General features: G+C 42.4%; 1 protein-coding gene across 2 annotated transcripts in view; it reads right to left on the reverse strand.

The window, feature by feature from the left end:
• GNB1 (G protein subunit beta 1) overlaps positions 1 to 14,073 on the reverse strand; it is a 61,619-nt gene that overhangs the window by 4,462 nt on the left and 43,084 nt on the right. For both annotated transcript variants that reach the window (XM_075839636.1, XM_075839637.1), the window contains exons 3-10: positions 13,562 to 13,600; positions 13,315 to 13,421; positions 12,532 to 12,595; positions 5,715 to 5,877; positions 4,311 to 4,377; positions 3,611 to 3,812; positions 2,338 to 2,554; positions 439 to 550 (exon numbers count right to left, since the gene is read on the reverse strand). In XM_075839636.1, coding sequence (XP_075695751.1) covers positions 444 to 550; positions 2,338 to 2,554; positions 3,611 to 3,812; positions 4,311 to 4,377; positions 5,715 to 5,877; positions 12,532 to 12,595; positions 13,315 to 13,421; positions 13,562 to 13,600 — 966 coding nt within the window. In that variant the 3' untranslated portion in view covers positions 439 to 443. The remainder of the gene's footprint in view (positions 1 to 438; positions 551 to 2,337; positions 2,555 to 3,610; positions 3,813 to 4,310; positions 4,378 to 5,714; positions 5,878 to 12,531; positions 12,596 to 13,314; positions 13,422 to 13,561; positions 13,601 to 14,073) is intronic.

Here is a 14,073-nt window from a genome sequence, read left to right on the forward strand (position 1 = left end):
CCACAAATCGCCCAACCCATAAGAATTGTTGCTATTTTTCTCATTAAAAACAGAAAATGCATCCCAGCACAAGGGAGAATGAAAACCTTCCTTTGTATTTGAAAAGGTTTCCCCTCCTCCCTTTTACGGAGATTCGTTCCCTAAACAGCCGGGGGGAGCGATCTCCAGCAGGCAGCGTGAATTCAGCCTGCGATCAATGTTTGTGCGTTCATTGCCGATCTGTAAGCAAACCCAGTTAACATTAACATTTTCTAAATGTTGCCATTTCCTCATCTCTATTTATGAACCCTGACAAAAAAATAGAGTTTTCTCAATAGACATTTGCCAGGAATTAAAAAAAAAAATCTGTTCTGTTTACCAAACATTTGAATGGACTTGTTGGAGAAAAGTAAACCTGTCCGGAGGATTGATACCTCGTACGCAGTTGTTGATACTTACAGACTTTAGTTCCAAATCTTGAGGAAACTGTCCCATGAACCTGTTGCCACTGCCATTCCATCATCTGTCACTCCCAAGCAACTTACACGATTATCATGACCAGCGAGGACACCTTGAAATAAAACATTGGGAAGCCTGTGAGCTCAGCAAGGTTAAGACATGAACACACTGTCTGCTGATCTTTGCAGCAGACTACATTAGAAATGCATGAGTAGCCTGATGGCCTAAATAATTCACAATGCCATCAGACAGCTCGCTGCACTAACAGCTGGAAGCTACATTTACGTAGACAAAAAGCCCCACTCCAGTCCACCGCCCTACAAACCAGCATTTCTTATGGACGCCATCTACACCTATAGACTTAATGGTCTTCTGGGAGTGACCTACTAGACCACAGGCGCACAATATCATGCGCTCGGAAAAAGCTTCATCCTATTATTAAAAGGTAACTAAAAAGACGCAAAAAAACGCTCATTTTATTGCAAAGAACTTGATCCGCTGCACAACTTGCCACAAAGAACTTCTGCCTGCAGAAGTCACAATATCATCTCTTGTGCAGATCAATAAGCACTTCTGGAAAGCAAACAGATCTACTACATCATTGCTACATTAGACATAACAAGGTCAGATTATATATATCATAGATATAGCGATTTTATTAACGTTTATCCAGGAGAGTGGAAGTAAAGGAGGTGGTCAAATCGTAAGAAGTGCTGTAGCAACTCTGTCAGCAAAGGAGGAATCCAAGGCGGTGGTTGCAGCAAATGGATCCAGTAGATCCACGAACGAGGCACGCACATTAACCATGTATATATGCCCTGGTAGTGGAAACACTGGATGTAGCGGTCCCTGTAGCTTTGGTCCCAAAAAAACATCCCATATCCATATAGTTGCATAGGCAACGCCGGCCACCTCAACCTCTCCTCCAGTGTGTTGTGATCTTACACATTCACTGGCTCGTAAAAACTTTCCCCTCTTCCCCAATTCAGTGGTCAGGAGAGCCAAACACTCAAAACTATTTTATTTATTTTAAAAAAAAAAAAAAAATGTACCAGTACTTCTTGGTTCCAGAGTCTTGTATTAAAGCGATGCTGGTGATAAACTTATCACAGCGGGACCTGTGTAACACCCGGCGACTAACTTATCGTTGGGGGATGGGATGTGTGGCCGCTCATCGTAGTATTAATAAATGTAGAATTACATGCCGCTTGTTTTATACGGGTGACTTGCCAGAGCAGAAGAAGCTCTTTGCCGTGGCTCTGCCCCAGCTCAGAGGAGAGTAGTCCGAAGAGGTGGAACCCCCAATAGCAATAAGCCCTAATAGGGTGTATGAAAAGGAGTGGTCCTTTAACTTTTAGGAAAGGCTGGTGGTGTGCCATAGCTGCTGTATCAAGCCGTATACATGTCAATTTGATGCAGCGGATACTTGGACCCTATATGAGCAATTTCCCTAAACATTAAAAGGGGTTGTGCGGTTTCAGCAAAATTGATGTGTTTTTTTTGTATAGTTCAAGTTATACAGTTTTCCAATATACTTTCTGTATTAATTCCTGATGGTTTTCAAGATCTCTGCTTGTTGTCATTCAGTAGGAACATTCATTGCTTATTTCCAGTAGATACAATTCTGTCAATGGTCATGTGATGGACTGGGATTGTTCCAGTTAAGGTATATGCATCAGAGCTGTGGCTTCTCACGATCTCAGCACCTGTGCGTCCATCACATGACCACGGACGACGTTATCCACTGGAAGTAAACAATTAATGTTCCTACTGAATGACAACAAGCAGAGATCTTGAGAACCATGAGAAATGAAAAAAACAAAAGACATTTGCTGAAACCGGACAACCCATTTAATAACAGACTGAAAACCAAGATGAACATGGACTATAATGTTATACCTGCTCTGTCAGCCTTAAGTGTGTCCCAGACATTGCAATTGAAATCATCATAACCGGCTAAGAGGAGGCGTCCGCTCTTTGAGAATGCTACGGAGGTGATGCCACAGATGATATTGTCATGAGAGTAAACCATCAGCTCCTGGTCTGCACGTAAGTCAAAAAGCCTGCATGTGGCATCATCTGAGCCAGTGGCAAAAGCATTGCCATTGGGGAAGAACTGAAAGAGAAAATTAATGTGCAAAAAAACGTTAGATGAACCTGATCAGTTGCCATAGACAATTCCAGTTATGTATTCTTTATACATGAACACATGGCTGTTTTTAGTAAGGGTAAGTAAACACAGGGCAGATATGCTGAGTAAAAGTCCACCGTGTTTCCGCCCTGGAAGCTGCAGGGAATTCCATACAAAAAAAAAAAAATGCACCAGATCATGAAAAACAAAACATATTCATACTTACCCCGTTGTTATAGGGACGTATCCCTTTGCTCTGAGTGCAGCCCGGCCCCCTGGGATGACGCTGCAGTCCATGTGTCCACTGAAGCAGTCACGTGGGATGAAACACCATCCCAGGAGGCCGGGCTGCACTCAGAACAGAGGGTCACGCCGCTATGACAACGCCCCCGGGGTGAGCATGAATTTATTTAAAAAAAAAACAACTTTATTTTTTCCCAATATTTGTTTTATATGGACCGCGCTCCCACTTTGTAGAAGAGCACGGGCCAAAAATGTGGATGGCTGTCCGCGGCCGCCAGCCATGCCCGTAATCGCGTAACGTGATTACGGGCGCGGCTGTTTGCATGGGGCCGAACACATTATGAATACATACATTCGCGTTAAGAATGCAATTATGACAATTATTCTATGTGAATATCGCTCGTCGAAAGAAGGGGGTAGGGGCTTGTAGACAGTGCAGATTTAATGAATTTTTTTTTTTTTTTAAGCCAAAACAAAAATTAAAAGTTGAAAACAGGAGTCTGAAGCCTCCTGCTTATTGGACGGAAATGCTGCGGAATTTACGTGAGGGAAATCTGCAGAAAACACGTGCGGAAATTGACCGATGGTGCAGATTTTCCATCCTGTGTGCAGTAAGGTTGATATTTTGGCTAAAACAAATTGCAACAAACCTGCATTGTGTGAACACCCAGGCATCAAGTGCCAAACTTCTTGCACATAAAAATGGATTGGATTCATAAAGAGTTCTTCCAACCAGCATACATAAACATATTACATAGTACATATACATACACACATACATAGAGAAGAAATACTTACACAGATAGCATTAATGTCAGACTCATGGCCAGTGAAGGTCTGTCGGCACATCCCTTCTCGGATATCCCAAAGCTTGGCGGAGGCATCGCAGGCCCCAGACACAAAGCACCTGGAATCTGGAGCAAGGGACAGGCTCATTACATCCCCGGTGTGTCCAGTAAAGGTGGTTGTCTGCTGGCCAGTTTCAATGTCCCAAAGAGCGCTGCACACAAGAGGAGAGACATCACAAAACCGTCTAAACACCAGAAAGAGGCCATTGTCTGCAACATCTAACCATTTACACTTCGGCTGGATTCACACGTTGCGTATTTGGTGGTGAAAAGCTGCACCAAAATCTGCAACAAAGTCAGATGTGGATCCAGGAGGAAGTAGTATACGTTTTTCCTTCATATATCCCAATCCCTTTTGATACATCTGGCTTTGGCTTAAAAATCAGAAACACAATCTGCACCAAATACGCGATGTGTGAATCCAGCCGAAGCCTTGTAGAAGTACAAGATCCACACAACCCTTGAGAACAAATGATTTGCAGACAAGTAGGCGTCCAGTAACATAGTCCCATCAACACACAGGGACATTTTATGCGGAATCCCATTTCTTCATCTGCATGGAGACCTTCAAACATGTCAAGATACAGCAGATGAAGCCACAAGACCCCCATCATGTAGAACACGACGTACATCATGGGATTTATACTAACCAAGTGGTATCTCCAGAGCTGGTAATTATTTGGTTATCATCCAGAAAACGACAGCAGGACAGATAGCCTGAAAACACAGAACAGTAGGTAAGACAGTAGTTCTAATTATAACAATGCCGACCTCCAACTTTCCCCATTAATGTCTGTTCTCAGAAATAAATGAGGCTCGTCCTCCTGATTTGTTAGAATTGCTGTAGGCTGCAGCAGCCATGCACAAGGATGCCTCATTATCTGATGAAACGAGTCAATGTATTATGTTATAGGGGCATTAAATACTAGTAATATGTGATAGTGATACCAGCTAAAGGATCAACAAAGGCAAACAGGTCAAAAGAAAGCAGGGTGCCGTATAACACTATCCGCAGAAGGGTTCTTAAAATGGGACTGGTCAGTCAAGTCGTGACAGGATTACATTTACTTTGCATATAATGCGTTGAGCACTAGAAAAAAAACAAAAAACAGTATTCACACTATGGGGCTCTTACCAGGTTGGATCAATGTGCTTCAGGCATATTACTCTGCCAGGCAGTCAGAGCTCAAAAGGAAGCAGCTGCCTGGCATTGAGCGCACACACACAGCGGGCCTCATTTGTCAAAATTAACGGGGAAAAAAAATGGTCATGTTGCTCATGGCAACCAATCAGAGCTGAGCTTTCAATTCTTAGGCTAAGTTCACACAACCATTGTATAATCCGTTATTCTGATCCATTTTTAGATCTGAATAGCAGATCCGTTAATAATCCCGTTGAAGTCAATGGAATTTTTAATTGCATCTGTTAGCGTCAGTTATGTTATTCATTTTTTTTTGACAGAGATAAAAGTACGGGACTTTGTCTCCGTTCCCAAAAAACGACTGCCGAACGGATGGGTTATTTTGATCATTGATGTCAATGTAAAGCGGATACAAACAAGTTGTAATCCGTTATTTTTATTTGAATGAGATTTTTAACGGATCCATTTTTATCCTTATTCTGATTTAAGAACGGATCAGCGTAACGATTATACAATGCAAGTGTGAACTAGTCTTAAACTGAAAAACGTAGATCTACATTGTGATTGGTAGCTATGGGCAACAAGGACAGTTTCGATAAATTAGGCCCAATGTGTGCCCACCTTTAGTAGTGTGGAAGCTATAAAGCCATTACCTATAGAATTCTTCGCCAATTACTTGCCCTACAGATTTGATCTCCCACCAGATCCGTCTACGTAATGACCATCACATAAATGAGTCATCCATACGGACTGTAAGCCATCACTCAGATATGTTGTTAGGTCTTACTATTTTGTGAAGAGTAACTTTTTAATGTTTGCGGAGCCTCTATTAGTGGGAGTGGGGGGGGGGGGTGTCGCTCATATTAAACATGGCTTCTTCTTCCAATGGGAAAAGTAAAACCTCTACACTCACCTGTGTGACCAGCCAATTCACGGCTCACTCTCACATTTCCTTCACGGGTTTTTAGGTTGTAAATTGAACAAATGTTATCAAGACCACCGCAGGCCACATAGTTTCCAGATGGAGCATAAGCACATGTCATCACCCAAGAAGAACGCAAGGGAATTGCATGAACCTAGGATATGAAAACATTTTAAATAGAATATTAAAAGTCTACAAAACCAGGAAAAAAACCACCGATTCCAATTCTCTTTTTGCAGTTGTTTTAATGGAAAGCAAAATGATCTTGAGTTTGTGTAGTAGTCAGGCCTATGCGATCATTCCACCAGGGTTACGGTGGAGTAATGTGAATATTGCTCACCCCCGGGCAGGCAGCCACAGATACTCCGGGGTGCAATTGCTTGCACTAACTCGGGCAGTCCTGTCTTTGTCCTTCAGCAGGAAGCCTCTGCCTGCGCAGCAGTGAGCAATAAGTTAATACTCCCTCACAAGTAAGGTAACCCCTGCCCAACGCCTCCGGCCGTCTGTTATGTCACAGTCAATGGCCGAACACTGCAGGGACAACTTAGAAGGGGACGCAACTCTAAATCAGCAGTGCGGCCTCTTCATTCTCTGAAATCGGTGGAGGTCCCAGAGGTCAAACCCCAAGCCAATTACCATAAAGTAATGGCATATCCTATTAAGACGGAAATAACCTTTAATCGCAGAAGAGATCGAACACAGAAGCTTTATGGGTTTTCTTTCAGTGCTGTGTCTGAAGCTTTTCAGCAGAAAAATAGTGCAATTCATTTAAACGGTAGTCCGTAATCTACACTGTAAGGCTACATGCACGCGTTGCATATTTTTCTGAGGAAAAATACGCACCAAAACAGCAGCAATACGCCGCAAATTCGCAGGTAAATACTGCACGTAATAGTGCATTTTTCTGTGCTTTTACGGTTTTCGGTGCATTTTCCTCAGCACTAGGCAGATACAATTCGCAAGCGAAAACGGAAGATTACTTGACATGCTGCAGATTTTAAAATCCGCAATGTTGGCCAATTTACGTGCAGAAAAATACCGCAGCATGTACATGAGATTTCCTGGAAAGTCCTTGACTATGGTACTGTATTATGCTGCAGTTTTGCTGCACGCAAATCCACGTGGCAACACCGCACCTAATACTCATCGTGTGCATTGACCCTAAAAGATCAAATGCAACATACAAACTGCAAATTCCTAACCCCCATCTCAAAGTTTCACAATATTTGGTTTGTGATCCCGCTTAACTCTGCATGCTCCAGATCTCCTTACACAACCCGTGTATTACTGCACTCCGTATACCAAGGAGGAGGGACTTTACTAACTGTACGTATGTTTACACAACAGTTTTTCTAGGAACATGGCCATAAAATTAGTTAAAAAACACAGATCCAAGTGCATTAAAGAGGCTCTGCCACCAGATTATCAAATCCCTATCTCCTATTGAATGTGATCGGCGCTGTAATGTAGATAACAGCAAAGTTGTGTTTTTTGTTTTTTAAAAACGATAATTTTTGCCCAAGTTATGAGCAATTTTATATTTATGCAAATGAGCTTTTCAATGGACAACTGGGCGTGTTTTCTCGTTTTACCAACTGGGCGTGTATTGTGTTTTTACCAAGTGGGCGTTGTGAATAGAAGTGTATGACGCTGACAAATCAGCATCATACACCTCATAGTTTCATCGTTTCCACCCAGCTACTTTCACTGCAGACAGCGTGACGTCACCCACAGGTCCTTCAACCTTGGCGTCGGAAGAGAGAAGAGACATCAGCTCCAGGCGTCAGAGAGTACAGTTGAATCAGCTGCAGCATCTCCATGTGCAGGTAAGCATAGCAAACTCCCTAGAGACGAGCAGATTAACCTTTTGCACGCCTGGAGCCGATGTATCTTCTTTGTCCGACGCCAAGTTTGAAGGACCTGTGGGTGACGTCACGCTGTGTCTGCTGTGAAAGAAGCTGGGTGGGAACGATGAGAAGTGTATGATGCTGATTTGTCAGCGTCATACACTTCTATTCACAACGCTCAGTTGGTAAAAACACAATACACGCCCAGTTGGTAAAACGAGAAAACACGCCCAGTTGTCCATTGAAAAGCTCATTTGCATAAATATAAAATTGCTCATAACTTGGGCAAAAATGATCGTTTTTGAAAAAAACAAAACAAAAAACTGCTGTTATCTACATTGCAGCGCCGGTCACATGCAATAGGAGATAGGGATTTGATAATCTGGTGACAGAGCCTCTTTAACATTGCAAAGCCTGACAAAAAAAAAACGTACCAATGACTTGTCGACTTGCATAAAGAAACGTTAAAAGGACCTTTTTCATCAACCCACACTTCTAGCATATGGAACTTTACATTACTGAAATGCATTGTGCGTTCCTTTATGCCATCATAGTCAAGCCGCCAGCCATATTTGGACACTACAGCCACTTGTTTACTAAGACTTTTATTAGCATTAGGCCAAAAATTTGTGATTGATGGTCCTTAAAGAGGCTCTGTCACCACATTAAGTGCCCTATCTCCTACATAAGGAGATGGGCGTAATAATGTAGGTGACAGCAGTGCTTTTTATTTAGAAAAACGATTTTTACCAAGTTATTAGCTTTATGCTAATTATTTTCTTAATGCCCAACTGGGCGTTTTTACTTTAGACCAAGCGGGCGTTGTACAGAGGAGTGTATGACGCTGACCAATCAGCGTCATGCACTTCTCCCCATTCATTTAGTCAGCGCATAGTGACACTGTGTTGTTCACTATGTGCGGTCTTATGCTGACACATTAACGTTACTGAAGTGTTTAGACAGTGAATAGACATTCCTTCCAGCCAGGGCGGGATGTCTATTCACAATCCCTGCACTTCGTTAACATTTCTGTGGGACTTACAGCAGAGCAAGCGTAATCTCGCTGTAACCTGTCATTTACAGCATGATATCGCGAGATTACGCTTGCTCTGCTATAAGAACCACAGAAACATTACCGAAGTGTCAGGATTGTGAATAGACATCCCGTCCTGGCTGGAAGGAATGTCTATTCACGGTCTAAACACTTCAGTAAACGTTAATATGTCAGTATAAGACAGCACATAGTGATCTAGCAGGAGATAGGCCACTTATAATGTGGTGACAGAGCCTCTAAGTGTAAAGCAGACAGCCATAAGACCCTGCCAGAAGCTTCAGCCCATTGGCGCCTGCTGTCGGGGGGACGGTTCCATCTTATCCAATTGAAATGAACAGGTTTGGACAACTTTTAACCTAATCTGTATGGCAAGCCAAGTGTAAAAAGCTCTCCCTTAAATGTCTAAAGTCAATGTCCACCTTCTTAATCCAAATGGGTTCGGAATTCTATTCTCATCTTCATAGTGTTTTTCTGAGAGAGCTTCAATTCCCTGGTATAGACAAAGAATCAAAAGATAACGTGGCTTCCTGCCACCACCACTAGAGGGAGCTTAGGAGCTTCCTGCATACTGCATATGTATTTTACTCAATAGCACGTGATCTTATAAATCTACATCTCTGCAGGGGCTTTGTAGTAGCTCTGTATCAGAAGAGCAAAGCTCGAGCCACTATAAAAGATAAAGAAATTATTCAGTGCAGAATTCTGTACTTGCAAACATGATTAATAAAATGTGTAGATTCACTTTAAGTTAGATCTAAATGTTGTTTTATTTTTCTTCAAACCTGCAACATGCCAAGCATGAAATATAACCCATTGCAGGCAGCTCCTAAGAGCTAAAAAGTGTTGACTGAGACAGGAAGAAGCTGAAAACCGCAAATGAAAGAGGTCAGGAACTCTAACATCGAGTAACCCAATCACCGATGCCAGGAAGGGAAGAAAAGTTGCTCATCTAGAAATACTACATTAGACAAGAAGTAGATTCAGCTTCAGATTACTGCTGGAGCCATCTTCTCTATATACAGAATTGAGAATACGGCAATCTATAGAGGATTGTAGATAATAGTCCTATATATATATATATATATATATATATATATATATATATATATATATATATATATATATATATATAGTCTGGCCCATGGGCTCAGTAACTCCGGTATACTTGTGTTTCTCAGATGACGGCCTTACACACCAGAGTTTACACAAGCGCAGGTTTACTTTACCACATGATTTGTTTCCTCTATCCCTCAACCATAAATCATGACAAGCTGCAGGAAGAGCTGATATAAGCCAGGCCCTCCACAATCCCGCCAGAAGGCTGCACATGACATCAGACGCTATCTGTCCCTCAATATAGACTGAATGTATAGCATGCACGCTTAAAGGGAAACAATCAAATGTGTGATTTCTTCAGCACCAGGTCCCCCTGATGGGGCTTTCAATGGAAATGTCAAATCTAACCTCCCTTCCTCTGAGACAAGTAGATCTGGCTTCAAGTGGCATGGAGGATGAAGGCTGGTAAAATATCGCCTGGACAGACAACATAAGAGAATTCACACAAAAAAATAAAACGGATCCAGGAAAGTGACACACATACCAGCAGGATGCAATGGTTTAATGATATGGGCAATGGTGCGATTTGATAATGGCTGCTATCCAGGTGTATTTCTGTACGGTCATAGTTCTGGTCACTGTATGACGTCTACAAGATCACATTAATGAAAGGTTCAAGCTTTACTGCCATAGTTCTGTACCTGACAGCACGTATGTTATGTAGAACACCGTACCTCCAGTTCCATGATTCAGAACATATACATTAGTGAACTGCTCAACATTAGCTCATTTATTTGAAACCGTGTAAATGCACAAAAACAGTCAGACAACGCACGCGGCGAAGCCCAAATGTAATTCAATAGCGATAACCTGCAGGTTTTCAGCACGGAACCTGCGACAATAAGGGCTTGTGCACAAGTAACGGAATTGCTGCGTATCTTCGGTCCGGAATTGCAGACTGAAAATACGCAGCAGAAAACAATAGCAGCAAAGTGGGTGAGATTTAACAAATCTCATCCACACGCTGCGTAACTATTCCGACCAGAAATTGACCTGCGGTGCGTAGTTTTCCTACCGCAACATGTCAATTCTTGCTGCGGAAGGTGGACTGAATTTCTGCGTTTTTCAGAGGGGATGTCACCATCTCCCAGCATCGAGAAAAACACAACTAAATACGCACCATTTTCTGCAGAAAAAAAAAAAAAAACACACAGGAAATGGTGCGTTTTCTCCGCAGCGGAATGTCCTCTACTCTGAACGGAATTGCTGCAGAAATTTTCTGCAGCAATGCCGTTCCGTTTGGACAAGCCCTTATAAACACACAGCAGATTTGAAAAACCGCAGCAAGTTCATTAATATGCACAGAAATTTACTGAGCATGGGCTAGAAAATACCCCGTTCACATGCATTGCCAGAAGAACGTGAGCAGATCTGTCAGGATTTAGGTTGCGGAATCAGTGCCTAAATCCTAAACATGTCAACATGGCCTAAAGCAGTCTTTAGGCCATGGATACTACTAAATCCATCTCTGTTCTGCTAAAGGGGCAAGAAGCTGCAGAAAAATATTAGGAAAATTCTGTGCCGATAATGTAATAAAATCAGTGCTCCGTTTATTAGGTTACAGTGCTCCAAACCCGCAATTCTGACTGCCCTCAACCATCACTCGAGGGGGCAGATATCTTTTTCAGAACTTGCTTTCAGTTATTCTAATGAAGACCACGGAAGTCAGCCTTCACCCCGCCTGAAATAGGAGGGAACAGTAGATTGCATTCAATTATGGAGAAAATGCGGATAAGGCCAGCCTTAATACTAAAACCAGGAACCCCCAGGTCTATTGAACCAAACACAGATCACCATGTGAGAGAATTAATCCCCCCTGTGGTATCCTAAGTTTATATACCAGAAGCGTGGGGTGTCTGGGTAATATGGCCATAACAGAAATAAGACAATCATGTAATTCTCAGTAACTAGATTGTATGGATAAAAAGCCAAAAACCACCAAAAACCCTCTTAAGGGTCAGTTGTTTTTTTTAACGCGGAAACCGCGCCGCTAAACGCGCAATAATACGGCCAAAAATGCCTCCCATTGATTTCAATGGGAGGCGGAGGCGTTTTTTCCCCGCGAGCGGAAAAAACAGCTTGCGGGAAAAAGGGACATGCCCTATATTCGGGCGTTTACTCCTCTGACCTCCCATTGACATCAATGGGAGGCAGAGAGAGTACTTCGTGGAGTTTTAAACGCAGCGAAAATGGTCATGCAGGCAGAGGAAAATCTGCCTCAAAATTCCAAACGGAATTTTGAGGCAGATTTTCCGCCTGCAAAAAACACTGTGTGAACCCAGGCCAAGACCACTTTTACACGGCAGTATTTGTGTCACCTGGAGTGGCACCTGCACAGAGGAAAAAGTATAAAGGAAATTAAGTTTACCTCTTCCATGTTAGTTTCACACTCCTAGTTTTGGCTTCCAAATACTGATGCAAAATACTGGCGTGTGAAAGAGGCCTAATACTAAAACACAAACTAGTGCTTGTATATACGAGTGTCCAAGTAGTGGAGGAAAGAGGACATAAATACCGGCAGGGCCTTAGCCAAGGAATTCAATGAAGTGCTCGTAACAAGCCGCACTATCCCCATACACAATGTATTGTCACTGCTGACGTTTCGGAGAACATTTCTTTCGTGAAGACAAAACGCTAACACAAATGGTTGTAATTTTTATTAGAGAGCAGCGCCATATAAAACCTGCAATCTACTGTGTAAACAATCCGGGATTTGGGTTTCTACAGCCTACAAGAGGTTTGTGCTATTCCTACACACATTTAAAGCTCCAGAGTTGACATGGTCACGCACCTTGTTTGTGGTGTAGCTGTCCCAGATGATAAGCTTGCCATCCTGGGAGGCACTAACTAGCAGCCTGAAGGGAAAACATACAAGAACATTAGCAAGACGTCCAAGCAACACTGCAGATAGATTTCAGTATAGTAACACGGCTCAACAACTATAAAAGAAACCATTCTAACAAGAACATTTAAAAAAATTATATATATAATTATTTTTTATTTTTTTGAAGATTGGGTTTCCCAGAAGAAAGAAGATTTAAACCTTAATCCAATGTACAGTAATAGATACATCAGGAATGTGTACATACAAGTCTTATTCCATCAGGACATCCCATCCATATTACTATCCGGGCATAAGGACGTCAGAGGGAGTCTTGTAAATCAGTGCGAAAACCTGCTGAATGGCCGCCATGTAATACTACATTTACCCTGTAGCAGGCGCTGCAGGGGAAAAGCATACCCATCTGAATCTTCCCCAGCAAGTCAGCTGTTTACAGCGCTCAGGTTAAAAAGGGCTGTCGATGGAAGCTGGGTAATGGGTTAACCAATATCTGCTCAGGTTACAACACAACGTGTGCAAATCAAAGAGGTTGGCAAAGTCACTGTTTAACATTGGGGTTTTTTTCCCCCCGCAAACCAGGACTATTAAAACAAGACATTTAGGGCCAGCTTTTTGGAGAGGTCTCTTAAAAGTTTTGTTACACGCATGTCAGATACTGGTGAATTGATGGCATAAAACAATGCGACCTTCCTTCAGTTTGCCCTCACAATCCATGGATTACATAAAACATACCTGGAATCTGTGCCCCAGTGCATAGCATAAATTTTCGCAAGGTGGCCCCTCAGTGTACGCCTAGTGCGCATCTGAATTCGACCTACTGGATCAATATTGGCCGTGATCTAAAATTGTGGCAATAGAATAGAACAAAAAAAAATATTAGTCGCTACATTTTGGTAAATACACATTAAGGAATATTCCCAAAAACAAAACAAGAGGGGGAAAACAAACTTCTATATAGCTACAGAAACTGAATTCTTACCTGTGCCAGCGTGGCATCTGCACATGCTTTCCTGGCATCCTGAGAATAGAAGAAAGTTGGATTAGCAAAGTAAGGAACAGCAAGAATAGCTCAGAAGGTCGTTCTCTAAGGTCATACTCTTCAGGCTGAGGGTGCACGGTTGTACTCAAATACTTTCAACCATTTTTTTCCTGTTTTCCAGAGACTATCGCAGTCAATATCGGAACGCTCGACACGATCGAAATCTATATTATACCCTTATAAACATTATACCTATTCCAGCATGCAGGCTTCTAATTGCCGCATTTCTTCCTCCTACATATCCGTCCGCTCAACATTTAACAAGTATATTGAACAGCGGGTGCTTGCCAGATGGGCTGCTCTGGTGCCACACACAGGACATGAGCTCTGCCATCATTATGGCACTGCAGCCCCTTAGGCAGGGATGAATTCACAAAAATATTAAGATGAATTTCAGATCATCCTTGCTGTGGGCCACGCAATAACTGTATAAGGCTGCAATCATGCCGTTT

This window comes from Rhinoderma darwinii, chromosome 10, assembly GCF_050947455.1.
Source record: "Rhinoderma darwinii isolate aRhiDar2 chromosome 10, aRhiDar2.hap1, whole genome shotgun sequence".
Lineage (NCBI taxonomy): Eukaryota > Metazoa > Chordata > Amphibia > Anura > Rhinodermatidae > Rhinoderma > Rhinoderma darwinii.